The sequence below is a fragment of the Terrapene carolina genome, unplaced genomic scaffold (genome assembly GCF_002925995.2).
Source record: "Terrapene carolina triunguis isolate 2854851 unplaced genomic scaffold, T_m_triunguis-2.0 Scaffold714, whole genome shotgun sequence".
Lineage (NCBI taxonomy): Eukaryota > Metazoa > Chordata > Testudines > Emydidae > Terrapene > Terrapene triunguis.
The window spans coordinates 1,232,498-1,256,178 of NW_020665065.1; the positions used below are offsets into that span (position 1 = coordinate 1,232,498).

General features: G+C 41.2%; 1 protein-coding gene across 1 annotated transcript in view; it reads left to right on the top strand.

Moving 5' to 3' along the window:
• DNAJC11 (DnaJ heat shock protein family (Hsp40) member C11) overlaps window positions 1-23,681 on the top strand; it is a 73,912-nt gene continuing 50,231 nt past the window's right edge. The window contains exons 1-3 of the mRNA XM_024207895.2: window positions 1-91; window positions 12,947-13,076; window positions 18,454-18,527. Of these exons, the coding sequence (XP_024063663.2) occupies window positions 20-91; window positions 12,947-13,076; window positions 18,454-18,527 (276 nt within the window). The 5' untranslated portion in view covers window positions 1-19. The remainder of the gene's footprint in view (window positions 92-12,946; window positions 13,077-18,453; window positions 18,528-23,681) is intronic.

A 23,681-nucleotide genomic window follows, 5' to 3' on the forward strand; every position in this document is an offset into this window, starting at 1 on the left:
GGGGTGAGAGGTCGGCAAGATGGCGGCGGCCTTGGGGGAGGAGGCGCCGGACAACGAGGATTATTACTCGCTGCTGAACGTGCGGCGGGAGGTGAGGGCGGCGGGCCGCGCCGGGCCGGGGCGTGGCGGCACTGGTGGGGGGCGCCGGGCGGAGGGACAGGCCTGGGGAGGGGACTGTGACCCCGGTGCCCGACCGGCCCCCACCTCTCCGGTCGGCTCCCTTGCGGGTCCCGTCAGCGGGGGCGGCGGAGTTTGTACCTGTCCGTCCCTCCCCCACCCCGATACCCTGTCCCCGGGCTCCCCTCAGGGGCCTCTGCTCGCGGGGGGCGGACCCGAGACCCGGGAGGGAGCGCGCCGGGCTCCCCCGCTCTCGTCCTCCCCAAGAGAGGCGGGAAGGGGCCCGCTAGCCTGAGCGCTGGCCAGAGAGACCGGCCCCAGCTAATTCCTAGAGCAGATAACTCAGTAAAACCTCCCGCGTTGAGTTAAACACTGTCAGTGATGGAGAATCCACATCCACCGGCCCTTGGCGAGCTGTCCCACTGGTTAACTACCCTCCCTGTTGCTTCCAGTTTGAATGTGTCTAGCTTCAGCTTTAAGCCGTTGGTCCCGTTGTACCTTTCCCTGCTAGACTGAAGAGCTCTATTAAATATTTGTTCCCCCCGTAGTGACTTAGAGACTAATCAAATCACCCCTCAACCTTATCTTTATTAAGCTAAATCAATAGTTCTCAACCTTTCCAGACTACTGTACCCCTTTCAGGAGTCTGAGTTGTCTTGTGTACCCCCAGTTTAGGGTGACCAGGTGTCCAGATTTTATAGGGACAGTCCTGATATTTGGGTCTTTTTTTAATTTTGGCTCCTGTTACCCCCACCCCATTCTGATTTTTCACACTTGCTATCTGGTCACCCTACCCCAGTTTCACCTCACTTAAAAATAACTACTTGCTTATAAAGCCAGACATAAAAGCACAAAAGTGTCACAGCACACTATTACTGAAAAATTGCTTACTTTCTCGTTTTTATCATATACTTATAAAATAAATTGGAATATAAATCTTGTACTTTTCTGTGTATCATATATACAGCAATATAAACAAGTAATTGTCTGTTTGAAATTTTAATTTGTACTGAGTTCTCTAGTGCATTTTTATGTATCCTGTTGTAAAACAATGTGAATATCCAGATAAGTTGATGTACCTAACCCCTTGCAGACTTCTGCGTACCCCTGGTTGAGAACCACTGGGTTAAATAGATTGAGCTCTTTGAATCTATCACTATATGCATGTGTTCTAATCCTTTATCATTCTGGTGGCTATTCTCTGATAATTCCTCTCCAATTTATCAACACCTTTCTTGAATTGTGAGCACCAGAACTGGACACAATAGTCTAGCTATGGCTGCAACTGTTCCCAATACAGAGGTAAAATAACCTCTACTCCTGGAGTCCTCTGTTTATGCATCCCATGATTGTATTAGCTCTTTTGGCCATAGAGTCACATTGGGAACTCATGTTCAGCTCATTATCCACCATGACCCCAAATCTTTTTCAGAGTCACTGCTTTCCAGGATAGAGTCCCCCATTCTATAAGTATGGCCTACATTCTTTGTTCCCAGATGTGCATATTTACATTAAACCATTAAAACGCATATTTCCTTATGCCCAGCTTACCACTTATTGCACCCAGTTTATCAAGGAATCTAGATCACTCTGAATCAATGACCTTTCCTCTTCATTATTTATCCTTCCCCCAATTTTTGTGATCTGCAAACTTTAGCAGTGATGCTTTTATATTGTCTTCCAGGTCATTGAAAAAAGAGGTTACATAGCATAAGGTCAAGAACCAATCCCTGTGGGATTTCACTGGAAACAGACTCGCTCAGTGACGATTCCCTGTTTAGTTATATTTTGAGACCTATCAGTTAACCAGTTTTTAGTCCATTTAACGAGTGTCATGTTAATTTTATACTGTTCTAGTTTTTTAATCAAAATGTGCAGTACCAAGTCAAGTCAAACACCTTACAGAATTCTGTTGCATCAACACTATTACTTTTATCGATCAAACTTGTAATTTTGTCAAAAAAAGGTATCAAGTTAGTTTGACAGGATCTGTTTTCCATAAATTCATTGTTGATTTGTATTAATTACATTACCCTTCTTTAATTCTTTATTAATCAAGTCCTGCATCTGCTGTTCCACTGTCTTGCCCAGAATCAGTGTCAGGCTGCCAGGCCTTTAATTACCCGGGTCATCCGTTTTACCATTTTTAAAAATTGGCACAACATTAGCTTTCTTTCAGTCTTCTGGAACTTCCCTAGTGCTCCAGGACTTACTGGAAAAAAACATTAATGGTCCAGCAAGCTCCTCTGCCAAGTCTTGTAAAATTCTTGGATGCAAGTTGTTTGGACCTGCTGATTTAATAATGTCTAACCTTAGTAGCTGCTGGTTAACATTCTCTAGAGCAGTGGTCACCAATCTGTTGTTTGCAATTGGTTGGTTGATCCTGGGGACTCTTCCTGCTAAGGCAGGCTCTCTGCCTGCCGTGGCTCCACGCCGCTCCCCGAAGCGGCCAGCATGCCCCTGCAGCCCTGGGGGTGGGGCATGGGTCTCCATGTGCTGCTCCTGCCTGCAAGCACTGCCCTCGCAGTTCCCATTGGCTGGGAACGGGAAACTGTGACCAATGGGAGCTTTGGGGTCGGTGCCGGCAGAGAGGGGCAGTGCGCAGAGCGGCCCCCCTCTCCCCCCCAGGCCGCAGTGATGTGTTGACTCCTCCAGCGGCCCGTCAGGGAAATCCACTAGTGGGCAGGGCCGGTTTGTTTACCTGCAGCGTCCACAGGTTGAGCCAATCGCAGCTCCCACTTGCTGCGGTTTGCCTTCCCAGGCCAATGGGGGCTGCGGGAAGCAGCGTGGGCCAAGGGACGTTGTGGCCGCCGCTTCCCACAGCTCCTATTGGCCTGGAACGCGAACCGCGGTCAGTGGGAGCTGCGATAGGCCGAACCTGCAGACGCTGCACGTAAACAAATTGTCCCAGCTTGCCAACGGATTTCCCTGACGGGCCGCGTGCCAAGGGTTGCCGATCCCTGCCATACTCCCTCTTGAGCCCCCTCCCGGAGCCAGCACCCGATACCCTCTCCTGCACCCCTGCCCGAGTCCTGACCCCCCTCCCAGAGCCAGAACCCCCTCCTGCACCCCAACACTCTGCCCCAGCCCAGAACCCTCTCCTGCACCCAACACCCTCCCAGAGCTTGCACCCCTCACACCCTCCTGCACCCCTGCCCCAGGCTCAGCCCAGAGCCCCCTCCCACACTGCGAATCCCTCGGGCCCAGCCCAGAGCCCGCACCCCCTCCCAAACCCCAAACCCCTGCCCCAGCCTGGTGAAAGTGAGTGAGGGTGGGGGGCAGCGAGTGACCCGGGCGGGGGGGAAGGGGTGGAGTGGACGGGGCTTTGAGGAAGGTGTGGGGGGGGGGCGCTCAGGGAACAGGTGGGGTAGATCCTGGGTTGCCCTTAAATTCAAAAAGTAACCTTGGGCATAAAAAGGTTGGAGACTACTGCTCTAGAGTTATGGACTAGGAAGAGTGTTATCACCATATGATGAAACTGCATGATTTGTTTTTTTTTAATACAGAATAGAAATATTTATTGAACACTTCTGCCTTTTCTGCATTATTATTGATAATTCTATCACTTCTGCCTAGTAATGGACTGATACTATTGGTGAGATTCTTTCTGTTCCTAATATAATTTAAAAACTCCTCCTTATCATCCTTAACTCTGCTGGCCATATATTTCTATTTGTGTCCCTTGATTTCCCTTATCAAATTTCTACATTTCCTAACTTCTGGTTTATACTTATTACTATCAACTTCCTCTTTCTTACATTTGTTATATATTTTTAATTTTTTTACAGCTGCCTTCACTTCTCCTTTAAATCAGGTTGGTTTTTTAACCAGCACAGCCTTTTTCCTCAGTTGTGGGATTGTGGCTTTCTGGACATCTAGCAAATTCTTAAATGATTCCCAATTATTGTTCACATTTTTCTGATTAAATTCTTCCTCTCAGTTGAATTGGCTCATAATTGTTTTCAGCTTTGTGAAATTGGCCCTATTAAAGCACCAAGGGTATGTATGTGTGTATATATAGGTGCGTGTATGTATATATTACTTGTCTGGACTTTATTGTATTTGCACATTATAAATATGCTCAAGTTATGATCACTTGTACCTAAGCTACCACTATCTTTTAGTTGTGTGGTCAGTTCCTCATTATCTGTTAGGAGAAGGTCTAATATAGAATTACCCCATGTTGGCTGCAACACTTAAGTTAGGAAATTGTCATCTATAATATTTAGAAATTCCAAGGATGTTTTTGTACTGGAAGCATGAAATCTCTAGCATATGACATTCGAATTGGAATCCCCGATGAGCTCTCTTTTTTTCTCCCTACACACTGTAAATAGGTGCGTAAGGAGCCAGTTACCTTGTTTCCTAGTGTGATTTGATGGTCTGTAGCAGACACCAACTAGTACTCCATCTTGTGCTTTATCTGTTAGGACATTGATCCATAAGCAATCACGATGGTTTTCTTCCGAGTTCTCAGTGACACAGACTCCCTCTCCCTGGACTGGGCTCTTCTCTTGCTGCCTACTGTAGGGCCATGAGCACCTCGATGCTGCCGTTGCTGGCCCCTGTCCGAGACTAGGCTAGAGGGATCCCATGACTGATTTGTGGGGAGGAGGGTACCTGGTTTCTGGGTTAATAAGCATTTTCTTTTCCTCCGATGGAAAAACTAGACTGAACTAGATTCTGTTGCATCTAGTTCTACGCTTGGCCCAATGGAAGACCAGGTCAGCTTGCCAGTGTACATCTGGTAAAGGTGCTTTTATGAATTTAGCTCTACCCGCAAACCTAAGTAACACTGTGTGCAGTGCCCAAAAGACAGGGCTCTGGAAAGTGCTTTATTGTAAAAAGAAAGTCATGGTCTTAGAGATATTATGGCACCAAGTGCCCAAGGCCCTTCTCTGAGTAACAGAATGTGTCTTAAAACTAAAGACAGCATGTGTGTACAGCATTGTAAGGTGGTATTGCATACTAAATAAAACTAATAAAGAAACAAATATTTTGAGTCTTGCCCCAAAGTATGCAATGTATTATGAGCTGCATGTTGTTGATTATAGGTCAAGTTTTTTTCTGCAACATGCATTTTTGCAGGAATTGCCTGAATGCATTTGATCTAATTTAATTATCCAGTTTGTATGTAAACTACAAATATGTTGAATCTCAATTGTATCCTTCTGTGCTAAGCAGCTGTTTCTGTAACAGTTCTAATAGCTTGTAAGAACTAATACTACCTACTCCCAGCAAAGTTCAAACAACAAACTAGGTTTCTTTTCGTAAACAATGGATCAGCAAGAACAAGCACAGCTGGAACTGATATTGCATGTTTTGTGCTCTAGGTATGCTGCTCTTCTTGTTGCTATCAATTTCATAGTTAAATTTCACTTCAAGGTGATTTGGACCTTGGAGTACCCAGAAAAGTCAATTAATGATACTTCTATGGAAACTTTTATTCAAGGAACTTAATTTTAGTAACACTAACTTATGGGGCTCATGAGGTAGAGACTATCCTCATGTTAGAGCTGGGGGAACTGAAGTACACAAAGATGAATTGTCTTGCCAAAGGTTACACAACGAATCACTTTCAGAGCTGGAAATAAGACCTGGTAGTCCTGACTCCCAACTCTCTACTCTAACCACTGAAATCCTGTCACATTTTTATTACAGTCACAGTTTTGTTACAGTTTCTAATTCTACAGTAGTTTGAAAAGATTTTTTTAAATAAGTGAATAATTAATTAAGTTCTTAAGGATTAAGAGTTGCACCTATGAAACTTTCTTGTTTTAGTTTTCTGGTTCATTTAGTAGCAACGATGGCCACTCGAATGTGCATAGAAAAGAGATTTTGTTCGCTCTGCCTGGGATCTGTTGACTAGCTGTATTGGCAAAAAACAAAGTGCCCAAGATAAATTTTAAATTAGTTCTAAAAAAAGCTGTACATCACAGAAATTTGTATTTAGCTTTGAAACTAAGAACTTAGTGTACAGCTCTTGGTGTGAAATCAGCAGTTATTTTGTTGAAAGATTGCTAAAAAGTTAGAAGAAAAGAACAAACTCATGCTTGATTGCAATAGTTCAGTTACCACCTTTTGTGTGGTACAGCTGAGTGAAGAATATCTCTTCACAAATCCTAGTAATGTTTTGTCATTGAAATCTGCTGTTGGAGCAAATGCTGTTAAGGCATTAAGCATCAGTAGAAGTGTCTCCTTTCTGACACTTCATTAGCACTGTGGAAAGCTTCCTAAAAACCTCTCACTGTGTAATGTTTACTGGAAACTGCATAGTCTGTATTCAAAAATAAGCTGATGGGAAGGAGAATTTCATTGTAAAACCATGACATGCCAGGCAGGAATTTTCTTACTGCGGTTATTGGAAATTTTTGTTTATAGCAGTTGTTTAAATCATGCACAGCACTGCCAGCCTCTGCTGGCCTGGAGTTCAGAATGTGAAATTGGACATGCTTTCTATATGGCTCCACAGGCTGTGTGTGCCAGGTCCACCTCTCCATAGTTTGATTGTTTTCCTAGAAGATGAAAAAAACAGTTTGTTCCTTACCAATTTTCCTCTTTCTGTTTGGCAGACATTGGTTTGCCTTCTTTCCTCCTGTGTTTCTAATTAAGCAGAAGTCAGTGTTCTGATAAACAGATATTGACATAGCCATATATTTCAAATTAACTTCTTTCCTAAAGTATCAGGGGTTTTTTTACCCACGAAAGCTTATGCCCAAATAAATCTGTAAGTCTTTAAGGTGCCACCGGACTCCTTGTTCTTTCCTAAAGTTACTGATAACACTATAGATTATTAAAATGAAAAAAAAAATATGTAGTGCCCACAAATACACCTCTACCCCGATATAATGCTGTCCTCAGGAGCCAAAAAATCTTACCACGTTATAGGTGAAACCACTTTATATCGAACTTGCTTTGATCCGCTGGAGTGCGCAGCCCCGCCCCCCCGGAGCACTGCTTTACCGCATTATATCCAAATTTGTGTTATATTGGGTTGCGTTATATTGGTGTAGAGGTGTATATTATTTGCTTTACAAACATTTGAGACAGGTCCCTGCCTGAGAAAATTAGTGTAAGGCTCTAATGAGACTAACACTTAAGTTGCTCACATGTGCATTTGCAGGATCAGCATTTTATAAACTATAAACAGACCAGAAAGGGAGGGGGAAATGGAATGCAACATAAGATTGTTTTTCCCCATCCTGATTGAAAGTTTTTAAAAATGGTTTTCCCTTCCATGCCCTGTTCATTTTGTTTAGGTGTTTTATAACACATGCCTATTCAATTTTTTTTTGGTAACCCTTTTTCTATTTATATTTTTTTCTCAAATCTAATTTACTTAGTAGCCATGCTTTCCTTGGCAGACTTTGAGGACTCATTTTGAGTCCTAAACTACTTGAAAGTTTCTCTGTAAGACAAACCAATCAAAACTAAGCAGCATTCTAAGTTAAGGCTATCACACCTTTCGTTACTCATGCCATTGTGTCTAGCTATTGTAGCACATACCGTAAATAAAATCCTGTGTTGTTTGAGAGCTCTTTTGATGTAGGATAATTTGTTCAGTGTGCTTTAGGGAGAAATAACCTGAATATTTTCATTTAAAAAGAAAATGAAATAATTGTTGCAGGCCCTTAAAAATCTCCCTGTTGATTTTTTTGCTTTGGAGGGAGGCTGTGAGAAAGGATGATGTTAAAATGAAGTTAGTGGGGATGGCAGTTTCTGAATATTAAGAGCATTTTTTTTGTACTGGTGTGCATGCATAATTAAATTGCAAATAATCTGTTCTTTGTATTTGGCAGCAGTTTCCAGGTCTGTAGAAGAGTGGCAGCATGCTTACAGAAATAAGTAATCTGTCTTCTCTCTTACTATTTTAGTATTTTGTTTTTTAGGAAAACAAAACAAACAGGAAAAAACACTCCCTAAAAAGCAAGCTTTGCACAGTATAAATTTGTCTCTAAGAACCCTAATTTTCTTGATGTACAAGATGAAAGCTTAATTTTTACTTGTGAAATTTGCCAAGTTGTAATGTGTATAATTTGGCCAACTGTACATTTATTTGAATCTGGTGGGGGAAATCACTGAAAAATGTGAAGAAACAGTAGGTATTGGCCCTGTAGGGCAACTGCACCTGTATTCCTCCTCTTTAGTCTGGCAAGGAGACCCATTCTTACAACTTCCAGCTCTCCAGTTGTTGCCTCTCTTGGGTGAATTCCTCAGAAAAGTCAGACTGCCTAAGGAACCCTGCTTTATTTTTCTTCTTGGAGACAGGAAACAGTGTAATTCCTATAGTTAAGTTACTACACGTCTTTCTAAGCAAGCACATTTATTCTTAAAGTAAAAGCTTTACTGAGAAAACATTAAAACAGTAAAAGAACCTACATGCATGCTAATAAGCTTGCCAGAGGTCACCCCCTTACTCCAACAAGAGTCCCGGCTGGTGAATAGTCCTTTAAACCCCACCCAGGGAGTTTCCTGTGGTTACCAGATCATTACTTCTTTTGCTCAGCATAAGTACAACCAGGAAATTGGTGCTTTACTTCTTTGTACGGTTTGGGGTCTTTGATTTGTCCTCATGTGACAGGTGATCAGCAGATAAAAGGTTCCCACCTTGCAAAGCTTCAAAGGCTGAATTTTTCCATAACCAGAGAAGATGCATTTGCATTCTGGGAAACCTATTTAACTAGCAGTTCATTCTTGTTTTAGCTGTTGTTTAAAAGAGTCCTTTTTAAGATCAGCTCCTAAGATACTTAAATTTATATCAATAAAGTTCAACTTAATTCAGTAAGGTTTGTCCAGGATATGGCAGGGCATTGCTATATTTTTCACAGACCCTACAAAAACAAGCTTTGTGCTTGTTAACATGTTCTTCTGCAATGATTCGTGAAGGATATTATTCCCAAAGCTGTGCAGATGTCATTAGGGATATACAGGCAAAGATGTTTTTCAAGATGAAGTGCTCTATACCAACTTCAGAGCAAAATGTGAACACAATGGTTTCAACCAAGGCTTCCCTCAATAGCCCCATCAAATCTACAATTTGAAAATAAAGGAGAATGTCAACTGATTCAGGGAAGGGGAGAAAAAGGGAGGGATCATCTTGTGTTCACTTTAATCAGTTTGTGAGGCACTCAGATATTTTGGTGATCAGTGAAGTATAAGGACACAGAGAGAAACAGATGAGCCAATAGGCCGAGAAAGTTCAGTACATGTTTCTGAGAAGGGCCAATATCGAGTGCTTCAGAGAAAGATGTAAGATGGTGTGGGTTTGTGATGGTCCTTAGTTCCTGGGGCAGTTAATTCGACAGTCTCAGACAGGCCTCTGTGGAAGTCCTGTGTCCCGCACAAATGAGCTTTACTTACTGTGTCAAAGGAGCATAGTTGTTGACCACATTTTTCATCCCACAGCCTTAAGTAGCACTGGCCCAGGCTGTGGGGTACCTTGAAGATAAGGACCAAAACCTTGAATTTGAGATCCTTGAATTTCTATGGGAAGCCAGTGTAGGGAGCAGAGGACAGGTTTGGTGGGCTCATTGGAGCTTCTGTTGTTGAGGAGATGCACTGCAGCATTTTGTACTAATTAGAGTTTCCTAAGTGCTGAATACTTCCTGCCCCGATATCACATTGCCGTAGTCCTGCCGAGAAGTAACAAAGGTCACCTGCTAGAATGGAATGGAGTCTCCTAGCCAACCAGAGATGATAGCAGCATCTGTGAGTAATGCTTTCTTGGAGAAAATATAGCGTCCGTGAGGAATCCAAGAGTTCTCCTACACTGTGGACCAAATTGACCAATTGTGGATATGCACCTTCAACCAAAGGTTGCAAACTCTTCAAAGGGCTTTCCTTTGCCCACCAACATCACTGGTTTTGCTCAGGTTTAGCATCAGCCAGCTGTTCTTTATCCATGAGCTGATCTTGGCCAAGCACTGGGCCATCTTGGTGGTAGTAGTGTGGTGGTATGTGGTGAAGGACAGAGTAGAGCTGTGTATCATCTGGCACTTGAGTCCGTGTTGTCTGACCCAAATTGGTATAGCTGCAAAGCTTCCTGTAAATGAATTGAGAAACTGTTGTATATTGTTCTGGTTCAGCTGGATGTGTGCTTGATATGGTTACAATGCTTGGGACAACTGGTACAAAAAAGATTGAATCTTACTGCAAGGTGCAGTACGTGCTTTGCAAGCTCAGTGTTCCCATCAGTGATTTGCAGTGCCTTTTTTCTTAGTATAAACAGGGCCTTAGAGCTCTGATCAGTTCCTGACATGTCATTTTGTATGAGCACATCAGGACTAAAGGGTTAAGAATATGAAGTGGGGAGCTACATAAATATTTGGGGACACCAAAGCCTTAAGGGCTTGATTTAGCTACATTAGAAGCTCCTCAATACACACACTATAATTGCAATAATCCTATGTTAGAATGCAGCATGCAGATGAAACTGGACTAGAGTGTTATCCAAAGGAATGCACATTGAAAGAGAGAATATTTTTAATTAATCCTTTTTGAAAATCAAAGCGCACACATCTTACTTGTAGTCAGCTTGGTGATGGTGTGAAATGAATTTGCACTTCTATAAGGGAAACTCAATTTAGTATGGCGTAGCACCTAATCTGAAAATAATAGATGGCCACTGAACTTCACAGTCCTGATGAGAAGACTAAATCCATTCACTAGCAATTTTCTAGTATATAAACATTTAATCTATAATAGATTTAGACCCTATGAAAGTGTAACTGGATGGTTGAGACACTAAATGAATCTGTTTAATCCCCAAATAGGGGGATAAAGCACCTTAATTTTGCTCAGAGTTTTATTAATACGAATGTAACTTAAAACATCATTATTAGTGACTTATGTATCTCATTATAATTTGAAATGTTGTCAGTATTTCTGTAGTAACTTCTTTGAAGCCATCATTCATGAAATATTGAATCAATGACCTTAGCTATTCACTTATGATGAAAGGCCCAATATAACATTTTATTGAACATGATATTTATGAAAAATGAAACTGCTCATTTCTATTAATCAATAGCACATTAAGCCATTTATCATTAATTTGATTTTAAAAGGTCACAGTGGAACTGGATATTCCACTCCCTTCTCATCTAGTTTCATTTTAATAATCAAGAGAGCACAAGGAGATAGCAGAAGGAAAAATCACTGCTCTTTTGGTACATTTGCTTTCTTGAGCCAGGCCAGTCTAGAAGATCACCCTACTGCTGTCTGACTTGGAAATATTCATCTGAAATGGAAGAACCTGCGGAATAAATAAGTAGTTCTAACTGCTCACAAAAATAGAGTCAGTCCCATTTTACATATTATAATGAACACAGTTGTCAGGTAGAGCCTGACTTTTCATTTTCTCTTGATCACTTCTGACTTGAGAAAGGGGATTAGGTTGAAGCACAAAATGCTGTGACACCTTTGTTTGAGGTAAACAGCTATGCAAACCTCAGTCATTGAAAGGCATTAAATGTCAGTGGAATCTAGTTAAATAAATACCTTTAAAGCGTACTATAAAAATGAATTATTTTTCTTTGTGAACCTTTATTCACATGTTACTCTTTGTACCCCTTCAGCATCTGACCTCTTTGATCCTTTGTTCTAGTAGAAGGGTGACCACAGTTACTAAAAGGGAACCCAACTAATGCCTGTGATGCTATTACAGCAATTGCACTCTGAAGCCATCCCTCTTCCCAGAAAGCCGACTTCCTGTCTCATGCTACACAGTATGAATAACCCAGTAATGCACTCCTGCTGTCATAATTTTGGAACTGTCTGAAATTTCATGAGTTGTGTATGGCAACCTCTGTCTCTCAGTTGCTAATTTGTTTAAGTGTGTTGTTGCTAAATTAATGCCAGCTATGAATAACCTGAAAAGTCCAAAGAAGTGTAGGATTACTGCAGGAAAGAAAAACAGAGGGAATAGCTACAGGGACTCTGTAGGGATCACGGACTCTCCAGTAAGATTGCTGTGAGGCGGTTTCTTGGGGAATGACAGAGAGGCAGGAATGTTTTGTTACTCCATTGATTCCTAAAGAGCTATCCAAAATCTGTCTCCACCTAATGTCATTGGAGTGGAGCCAGGTTGTATCTAAACAATCCAGCGTGGATGCAGTAAAGAAGCAAATTTTTCTTCATGGATTTAGTGGAATATTCTCATTTTATTTGTCCTTCAAATTGCTACCGGAGTAGTCTATCTGTCTAGAGAGGATTATATGCCTTTGAGCTAGAGCATACTGTTCTTGCTACATGGGAAAGCTGCTGTCACAGTATATAGCAGAGAGATATGTTTGTGGAATTTTATGCTTAACTCTCCAACCTTTGTTGTTGCGGAATGTGGAATGTCCACAGTTTTTTGTTTTGTTTTTTTTTCTAAGTTGATTTGTGTTTGATGTTTTGGAATTAAAATACAGGAGGGATCTGGTGTGAAATGCTGAGATTTTATAATCTTTCTTCAGAGCTGGCTTTAGCTATCCCATGCCACACAAAACTGAAATGGGAACATACTGGCTTGGTCTAATTAAAATAACATATGCACACAAAGGTAATGTCTTTTGTTACTGGGTCCTGCTTTTACACCCAGGTATGCAAGCGGGTACTGTTGTGACAGCTTGGAAAACATGTCACATAAAAATTGGTGCTAATATTTTATTAAACCCATGCAAAAAGCTGTATTTAAATAATAAAGTATAACTTCATTTTACTCTGTACCTAGTATAACTAAATGTGCTGGATTGTGTCTGATGGGTTCCCATTTCAGGGCTGATTTTGATGATAATGCTTAAATAACATTGTCTGTGCTCTAAATGAATTTTGTTCCTTTTCACAGGCCTCTCAGGAAGAGCTGAAAGCTGCCTATCGCCGACTATGTATGTTGTACCATCCAGACAAGCACAGAGACCCAGAGCTCAAAACACAAGCTGAGCAACTGTTTAACCTTGTTCACCAGGCTTATGAAGGTCAGTGGAAGGCTTAGATTTGCAGAAACTGTTTTCATAGTAGATGCTGGATTTTCTGATGCTTGAATTGTGTAGTCTGGAGAAAAAGAGAGATTCCTTTGTGCTCTTTAAAGATGATGGTTAATTTTGCACTTTTCACTTGGTGCTTTGGAAAATCAGTACTTTGTTTTTGAAACTAGTATGTGCCCAAAGAATGGAAAATGAGTACATTAGAAGAGCAAGAGTTGCATTTTGAATTGGGATCCAGTTAGGGTCTTATTTTTTATAATCTCTTATTACAATTTATTTTTAATGGGTGTTTACCTGTCTAGATTGTCAGCTATGGCTAAAACACACATTTTTACCTCCTCCTTATTCTGTGCATTACCTCATGTCGGCCAGACCTCCTGAAAGTGAATTGTATGAAAAATCATTGTGAAAAGTTTGTATGAAAGTCACTTGTACGAAAAGTGTGCAGTAGATTGTTTTTGTACCTCATACTACAGATTATCACAACACAAAATAATAACTTTGCAGTGTGTTCAGTGAATGAGGTAAGGAGTCTTACAATAAGATGTGGAGTCCTTGCCTCATTCATTGTGCAGCTCCACTAAATTTTTCACTGTACAGTTAAGTTAGCTGTGCAGGATGCTTAGTGTGACCCTTTCTTAGCTCTGTCCTACATGAATTTAATGAGAAAATTCCATGCAAAATGTGCTGTGCATGTGTGTGTTTGCACATGTCCTAACTTGGTCAAAACAAAATAAATTTTCTCTCTAGCAGAAGCACTTTTAATCGGAAAAGTGCTGTTTCCAGGTCAAATGTCAACTTTTGGTCCCTAGCCATCAGAGCTGTTTTTAAATAAATAAATAAATAAGTTGCAAGAATGTTTTTATAATGTTGTAAGTCTAAATTTTTCAATCTCTAGTTTTGTTTAAACTTTTCAAAAAATTCACCTTGAACAGAGACCAGTGCTCGAAAACTTCAAATTGAAAGGCAAATTTAGCTGTTTCTTTGTCATAGAGTCATAGACTTTATGGTCAGAAGGGACCAATATGATCGTCTAGTCTGACCTCCTGCACAACGCAGGCCGCAGAATCTCACCCACCCACTCCCGCAACAAACCCCTAACCTATGTTTGAGCCATTGAAGTCCTCAAATCATGGTTTAAAGACTTCAAGGTGCAGAGAATCCTTCAGCAAGTGACCCGTGCCCCACACTGCAGAGGAAGGCGAAAAACGCCCAGGGCCTCTGCCAATCTGCCCCGGAGGGAAATTCCTTCCGGACCCCAAATATGGCAATCAGCTAAACCCTGAGCATGTGGGCAAGACTCACCAGCCAGACACCCAAGAAAGAATTCTCTCTAGTAACTCAGATCCCACCACATCTAACATCCCGTCACAGGCCTGAAGGGTCCTGAGTTTCCATTCCATTTCTGTGCATTCCCAGCATGGGTAGAGAAACACACACTAGGTCTACTCATGCTCCCATGCTAAACATAGCAGTGTGGCCATGGCAGCATGGGCAGTAGCTTGGGCTAGCCACTGGAGTATGTACCCAGGGGGTCAGGTGACTAGCTCAAGTTACCACCTGTGCTGCCACAGCCACTGCTATGTTTACAGCACTAGCTGAAGCAGTAGGATGCATTTGTCTACCTGCACTGGGAAGCACGGTCCCAACTGCAGCGTAGATGTACCCTTGAGGTCTTCAATCCTCTTTTTAGTGAGAATTTCCACACATTCGAAGGCCTAATTAAGGATGACATAGCAAGAGTACTTTGCACTTAACGTCTTCCCCCCCAAAGATCTCCAAGCACTGTACAAACAATGAATTTAACTCTCTGTCAGGTAAATACTGTTGGTATTCCATGCTATCAATGGTGTAACTGAGTGTGCTGGGGTGTCCACCCCACACAAGGCCTGAAGGGATGAAGGTGGCTAGGTGCGCCAATTTACTGCCTGGGCCGCACCTAGAGGAGGAGCTAGGGACTAATTACAAGGACTAATTAAAGAGGAAGCTCAACTGGACAGGAACGTAGTATAAAGCCCAGTAGCTGAGAGTAGAAGGGGCTGCAGAGAGAGAGGCTGCAGTCACTGTGAGGGTGATACAAGGCAAGGTAGGAAGTAGCACACAGATATGGCAGTAAGGGATAGGACTGTGCAGACCTCGACTGCTTGTCATAGGGTCCCGACGCTGGGACCCAGTATAGAGGGGGGGGGCTGAGTTCTCCTACCAGTCACAGGGGAAATGACACAGTTAAGGGGCAGTGAAAGGAAAGACTATTATTCTCTAAAATAAAGACTTTTCACATCACAAATAAAAGCTAATTTTGTATCTCGATTCACTGTTTTTCCTAAAAATGAGATTTTAGTGGCCAGTGAAACAGTCTGAATGTTCTGGGTGATGAATGTGCATAGCTGAGACAATTGAGTCTTACCAGATTTGGATCTGCAGTCAGGGGCAGATGCACTGAATCCATATCTGCAAAAGATTTGATTGAAACTATTTCCCTCAGATTATATTCTGTTATCTGGACTTGGCTGATACAGTCTTGTAGTTGTCTGAATTATTGATAGAGATAGTTTACCACATTTTGGAGATTTGGGGAGAAGTAACTGAAATGTAAGTGAATTAGGAGCCAGTAGAATTGTTCTGTGGTAAAACTGCTGCAGCAGCAAACTTGACGCTCGGTGATTTAGCCTAGAGGGAAGTTAAAGCAAAACGGTGAATAAATGATTCCTTATTAAATCCCAGAGAATTAGCTGAAGAAATTTGGTTCCTCTGTTTTCTGAATGGTCAGCATTTCTTTCTCCCCATTAGACTTGAACGTGGGTGGAATCGTTTACAGCATCTTTTAATTAGGCCTGAGAATATATGGAAACTCTCACTTAAAAAAAGCACTGAAGACCTTGAGTGGGTGATGATGGGGAATGGAAACTCAGGATCCTTCAATTAAAAAATAAAAATAAAAAAAAAGTTGCATTTTAAATCTTGTTCTGGAAATTCAGAGAGCGCTGACATTCTGCTGTAAACAGGTCAGTTTTCTCTTTGAATTTCCTGGCTTTGTTTGTTATGTGTTGCAACCTTAAACATAAACTGTTGCTTATTCAGCATCAAATGGCTTTACAGACAAGGTTGGGGATTACAAAAATTAAAACCCACAACCAACAACATGTGTTAGTCTTTCAGAGGGAATTATGAAAAATAGTATCTGCAACCGTGCCTCTGTGGGTCACAACTGAGAATACCAAATTCAGGACAAACTGCTGAAAAATGGGGCAGACGCACGCCAAGACTGGAGGTGGTTCTCCCATGAAATATACCAAACCAGCAACAAAAGTAAACTTCTGTCTCAGCATACTGGCTAACAAGAAGTCAGAAAAGCAGTGTCCTTGGGTATTCCAGTCCTTGTACCACCACCAAAAACACTAAACTTAATGATGAGTGGTTATTTAAAACCAATTTCATCAAACCAAAAGGTTCTTCTGATCCCAAAGGACCAGCCACGTACCCAGGTCAATATATAACTCAGATTTTACCCAAAAATCACGCTGTTGCCAATCCTTTAGTATCTAAAATCTAAAGGTTTATTCATAAAAAGAAAGAAAGGTGAGAGTTAAAATCGGTTAAAGGAATCAAATACATACAATAATTGCAAAGTTCTTGGTTCAGGATTATAGCAGTGATGGAATAAACTGCTGGCTTAAGTCAAGTCTCTGGTTGCTTCCAAATCATTGGAAGGTTCTCAGTCCCTTGGTTAGAATGCTCCCTTTAGTATAAGTCCATAGTCCAGAGGTTGGAGTAGAAAAAAGGCAAAATGGAGGGGTTTCCAGCGCCTTTTATAGATTCTGCCATGTGGAGGGAAATCCATTGTTTCAAACAAAGCCCTCAGCACAGCTAGTGGAAAATTACAGGTAAAAGATGGAGTTTGGAGTCACATGAGTGAGTCACATGTCCATGCATGACTAAGTTAGTCATGGCCGGAAATTCCATTAAGAGTAGATAGGCATCTTCCATTGAGTTAAGTGTTCATTAATGGGCCACTTAATTTGAATAGTCCCTTCAAGAGGTGCCGGCTAAATACTTTTTGGATGTTACCCCAGGAGCAAACATTTGAAATACAGGTCTAGAGCTAATACTAATAACTTCAAATACAAAAACGATACATGCATACAAATAGCATAATCATATTCAGCAAGTCATAACCTTCCATAGACACCTTACTTGACATAATTTGTACAAGATTTGTTGCAATTATATAACAGTGGTAGCAACAATGATCTACATGGTCATATTTTAATCAGCTAACGTCACAGTATCTACGTAGGAGAGGTGACTAGCTCACTAACCTCTCCATAGTTAAGATTGAAGCTAATTTTCCATTATAAACCTGATTTTTTTAAAAGAAAAAAAAAAAACCTAACACTAATATCTCCCCTTAGCTTCACCAGATCCAAAACAATTCATCTGAAATCTTAGCCAAGGGTCAAACTGTTCTGGGAAGCTTGGCATAAAGTACAGAAGGCTTTTGGAATGGATATGTTTGTGGCAGGGGAGCTAACAGATTGAATTAATTTTCTGAAGATTTTCCTATCTTTTTTGTTCATATTACTAAAATGGGTTGACTGATTCTCTTGGTGGTTTGGAGTTTTGCAGGCGTTTGAAATTATATATGCGCTTTTTCACTTAAATGATAAGTGATATTAATCTGGTTAAATGGCATTTGGCAAGATGTTCATGGTCCAGTGCAAATGTTATCACTTCTTCATGGCCCAGATGGGCATGGCTGTCATGGGTGGAGTAGCAGGCAGAGAACCACATGGAACTGGGTCGACCTGGTATAGTGAGTGGAAGGAAGGAAGACAAATGCTATGATGGCCTGCCCCCTAAAAATGAATGGGACTTTAAAGAAATTCCCATGCAAAATAGTGAATTTTTTCACTAAGTAAAGGTCCAATGAATCAATCAATCCCCCAAAAAAACCTTTCAGGGAATGTTACGGTTTTCTGAAAAAACAAGGCCTTTAAGATGGAAATTCTATCGACATAAAGGCTTTCTACAGTGTGTATCACTGTAATTCTCTGTTAAAAAAGAATCCAAAATACTCAGAAGTATGCAAATGCATCAAGATGTATTTTGTAAAAGTAATGAGGTCTTAATAATATGGGACCTTACTACAGCCCTGCCTTTGCTATTAAATCTTTGCTGAGAAGTTAAAGAAAACCAGGTGGCTTTCGTCTAGTGATATTGGGTGTGTAGACAGGACAAATAGGAATTAGCTTAGGACAGCGGTTCTCAAACTTCATTGCACCGCAACCCTTTTCTGACAACAAAAATTTTGAAGGAAAGACTGAAAACTGAGTTCTGTACTCTGAGCATGTTTGGTTTTAATTTGCAGTGCTTAGTGATCCACAGACAAGAGCCATTTATGACATATATGGGAGGAGAGGACTGGAAATGGAAGGATGGGAGGTAAGAGAAATTCTTTACCTTATATCTCACAAAAGGGGCTAAATCCAGCCTAATTTGAAATACTTGTGATATCAGAACTATCTATTTGAAGGCACTCTTGTTTAGTCATTTCTGTCTCTCTCTTTTAGAACATCACGATGGATTTTCAAGTAATGCTTGTTTCTTCTTTTTTGAAAAGGGTACAATAAATCTGACATTCAGAGAGTTCCCTAATAGAATATTACCATGAAAAGCAACATCTTTCTGAGACAAATGTGTCATCGGTGTCTTTCCAGTCTCATGCAAATGTCTTTCACCTAAAACACTTTCACAATCAGCTAGTCTGTGAAATTAAAGATTTTTTTTTTCTCAGTGAGCAGCTGTAAAGTGCTGTGAAAGAGGATTTATCCACTCCTTATCCTCCCCTTTACTAGCTTCTGCCTGGGCTCAGTTGCTCACTCCAAGCTGGTTACTATGAAATCATTGACTTCTATTCGTTGTCCCACCAGGGTTAACAGAAGCTAGCAGAGCACTGAAATACATTATTGGTTCAGTTCCACAATGAAGCTTGGAATTTGCAGCTGAAAACTTACAGCAGTGACGGTGTGTGGCACTAAGCCATTTTTTGGCCTCAGCATTGTGTGTCTCATTTCAGTTTTAGGAGCCAAATCTTCCCCTCTGTGGGTGACTGGGACAAATCTATCCAACACGCTCTGTTATTTAAGAGATGCCAGTGAAACCATTGTAATCAGATTTATACCAGTGTAGTGTGTCCATAAACAACATTGCACCAGTTTAGCGTTTAACATCAGACCAGACCTTGGGCACTATATAAACCTAAATGAGAGATTAATGGGACAGCTATTGGTGGGGGAGTCTCTGATAGCATGGCTCCATTGTAGTTTTCCATCCTTGGAGTCTGAAGGCCAAATCCCTACAAGTGGTGAGAGGAACAAAAACCTTTCCCCTGCCCCCCCAGAGCAGATGCTCTTGTGCCCTGTGACAGGAGGCAACCCAGTGTTTCCACCTCTGTCTAATGCCATGTTTCTTGCTTTCAGTCTTTTTCCATGAGTGACCTCTTTTTCAATGGTTATCTTATGTTATCTTTTGTCCTCCTCTTGTCCTTCTTCCACTGCGTGGTGTCCAGTCAAGGGCTTGTCTAGGAATATATTTATGTTTTTACAGCTCTACAACATGCCTAAACCACTTGAGCCTTCTTTCTCAAATCATTGTCTTTACAGCGTGTTGGCCTGGCCTTTGTAACACAAAAGCATTAGTTACTTTAGCCCACCAGGAGACACCAAGTATTCTCCGCGGACATCTCTGATGGAATGCGTCAAGTTTCCTGTTGTGGGCTTCTAGCATTTGCCAAGTTTCAGAAGCATATAACTTTGTGGCTATCACAGTGACATTATATAACTTTATTGTGGTTCCCATCTCGCGTTCCGGAGTAGAGTACCGTGATACTGTCTGAATGGAGTCTTTCGCGTCCACTCATTTCACTTACTCCAAGAATACTAATATCAAACAGTCATTTCTCTGACTACTTGACTCAGTTTCCTACTGTCCCACATGGTTCTCATATTACAACCGATTTTAGTTTTGGTTTTAGCTGTTAGGATCTCTTGTTTCAGGTGATGAATTCCCTCACGGGTTTGGTCCACCACCTTCATACCTCCATTTAAACTCATTTGTTGTCAATTCAGTGATTCCTAATGGCATTATCTCCTTCAGGCTAGCTAACTGAAACAGACGCTTGTATCTGAGTTGTTTTCATAACTAACTTTTTTACGTGGACAGGTAGTTAGCCTGACTCATAATGTAAGTCCATTGTTCCTTATTCAGTATATCCAGAGCAGCCCATAACATGCATGGGGTTTCCTCATCCATCACCTGAGGTCTTAGGATGCCACAGGTGCCAGCCAAGGAAACATCATGGAGTTTCCTGTCACTCATGTTGTTTTTCCTCAATAGGGAGTGATCTGGCCCCAAGTTTTTAATTTCAAACTAAGTGCAAAATACAGTTTAAACTGATTAAATAGTTTAGCAACCAAAAAGAAATCCCATCTATGGCAGGGAGGTCACTTCCACACAATTCATTCTTGAGGGTTAGACAGTGTTGTTTACAGCAAGAAAATAAAGTAGTAGAAAATAAACAGCACTTCTTGAATGGGGCTCCATGCATTGCTCTGACTTCTGGCCAGGAGCCCTCTCTCTCTGTCTCCCAGGCAGCCATGCTTGTAGACCTTTCTCTGAGCACCTGTGCAAGGTGTGAGCATTAATTCCCTGTTCACTAGGGACCAGGTATTGTCCCTGTTCCCTCTTCTGTGGGGACAATATATTCCTGGCAAAATGTCACATGACTTTGTGCAACATGATGATGTAATCCCATCATAAAAAAAATACACCCCACAATCAGTTCAAATAGGGAGCATGTCACAAATGAAACATGTTCCTAAAACCTTTTAAATGAATATTTATTTAACCAAATTTGTGGCAAAAAGCTGAGTGGACCAGTCAAATTCTCATATATCAGGGTCTGATCTTAGTATTTCATATTAATAATATACCATGTGACAATGTCTGCACTGAAAGATAAAGCCACCTTTAGTGTATAGTATACACTAGGTATTAACTGTGAGCTGTATCAAGACTAATATGCAGTAGATAAAATGAACCCATTACTTATACTGTAAAGAAAAATCCATCTGAAATGGAGCTTATTTTATAGAGCAAGCATCAGCAGCCTTCAAAGAATTCCTGCAGCTGGATGAATTGTTTGATATAAGTCCTGTCCCACCTGAGTAATAGCTTTCTCTCCAGGGAGGAAGTAGCATTACCTTTGAACAGCTGCCAATGTTCTAAGTACTGTTAAACTTTTCTACCCTGCGTTTTCTTTCTGTACAGAAGGAGTCTATATTCTGTGTATTTGCTGTATGAGGCATATGTTTATGTAGAGTCTCTAAGTATGTGTGAGGGGAGGTGGACACCACATGTAACTTGTGCCTTTATTTAATGTCTGAGATTTGCAGGGCAATCTGAGTGGGTTCTGAACTTGGATATATTGGGACCTCCTGAACATGCCAGTTGGAATTTACTAACCAAAATAATAAAACAACCAGTTTAGAAGCATAATAGATTGTCAGGTGGGGTGTGTGGATGTGATATCCTGTGAATGTTTCTCATGTGATGGAGACGTTCTGCCATCCACTTGGTGACTCATAGCACACCCAAGGCAATGGGAGGCTTACCTTGCTACTTTGTGTATGTATAACCCCATCACTTGAGTGTGTTGTATTGTTGCTGATGTGCATGATGCAGTCCACCTCTGTGGTTATCTGTGTGTTGTGTTTGGGGTATGCATGTATATCTGCTGCTAGAGAGAGCTGTGGCCACAACAAACCTGTACAAGAGAGAAGAGGAATGAGAAACAAGGGAAGAAAACCCCCACCTCCAAGTGCATTTTTAAAAAAGATGGGGAGGATATGAGGATTCTACTGTGAACAGATTTAAAGCTTTTCTCAATTTGCATAAAATGCCTAGAAACCACAGAACCAGGTGTGTTATAAATGTTTAGGTAGAAAATAACAATCCTCTTGAATCTGTAGGCTCAGACCCAGTAGCTGGTTTTCGGTACATATTTGAGGTCCCTATTCCCAAACTGTGTCCTCCTGTCTCTGAAGGTCTCAAAGCATATTGTAGGCAACTAGCGGCAGAAATATAGGCAATTTGGAGAAACTGGCACATGCTTTCCCTAAACACAGTTGCCTGGATTGAGAAGATACCCGTTTTTAGCACTGCTGTTTTGCATTTTTTCCTTTGACTTTTAGCCTTCTGATGTATGGTGGGGATACACTTTGTAAACTGAACCTTTCAGTAGGAAGTCCACCCAGAGTCCTTGTATTCATGCTAATTTGCAAAGGAAAAAGGCAAATTAAATAGTTATAGATTGATTGAATTAAACACTATTTTTTTCATCAAGGTAGCAATTTTAAACATTGAAAAGTCAGGGCATACATAAGAATGGCCATACTGGGTCGGACCAAGGGTCCATCTAGCCCTGCATCCTGTCTTCCGACAATGGCCAGTGCCAGATTCTTCCAAGGAAGTGAATAGAATAGGGTGAGTTTCCTTTCCCCTGTCATCCAGTCCCAGAATCTGGCAGTCAGAGACTTAAATTACATAAGTTAAAGTTCACCCACAAATGGTGAATAGTGATGAACACAAATAAAGAGTGTTTCACACCCAGCCGTTATAGACTTTAAAAGGGTTTTCATGGATATATTCGAGGCAAAATGGGGTATGATATGTGTAGAACTTTAATGTTTAAAAATGCAACCTTATGTTATATTAATATAAGTTCTTATATTTAATACATATATATAGTGAAAGCCTAAATTGCAATACTGATTATATGGAAGATCACAGCCAGTATTTTAGATTTCCATTGCTAAATTCTTTCTGGGTCTGTACAGCTTTCTACGTGCATATCCTAGACTGTGGATGTGTAGAGACTAAGGCTATTAATTTGCAGTATCCCAATTACAAATATGGGCTTGTCTAAACTACCACGTGGGGTCGATCTAAGATACGCAACTTTAGCTACGTGAATAGTGTAGCTGAAGTAGACGTACTTAGATCTACTTACCGCAGTGTCTTCACTGCGGTAAGTCGACAGCTGACGCTCTCCCTTCGACTCCGCTTGCGCTTCTCGTTCTGGTGAAGTACCGGAGTGGACAGGAGAGCGCTCAGCGGTCGATTTATCGCACCTATACTAGATGCGATAAATCGACCCCCGCTGGATCAGTTGCTGCCCGCCGATCCAGCAAGTAGTGTAGACAAGCCCTAAGTGACTTAGTTTTATTCCACTGTTCATCATTGTGTATGGGCTCTGTGGTGACTGGTATGTAAATATAAACAGTAGTGGATATAGGTGACTATAGGTGGCTCTTGAGAACCCAAATGAAGTGCCAGGTTGAATATAAAAGAATGAATAGCGTAGCTGAATACGTGAATAGCGTAGCTGAAGTAGACGTACTTAGGTGGCTCTTGAGAATCCAAATGAAGTGCCAGGTTGAATATAAAAGAATGAAACAGACCTTTTGAGTCTCATTAGAACTAGACAGGCCAAGCACTGGAAACTTGACCGTTAGCCGCCCTGCAGGATGTGTCCTG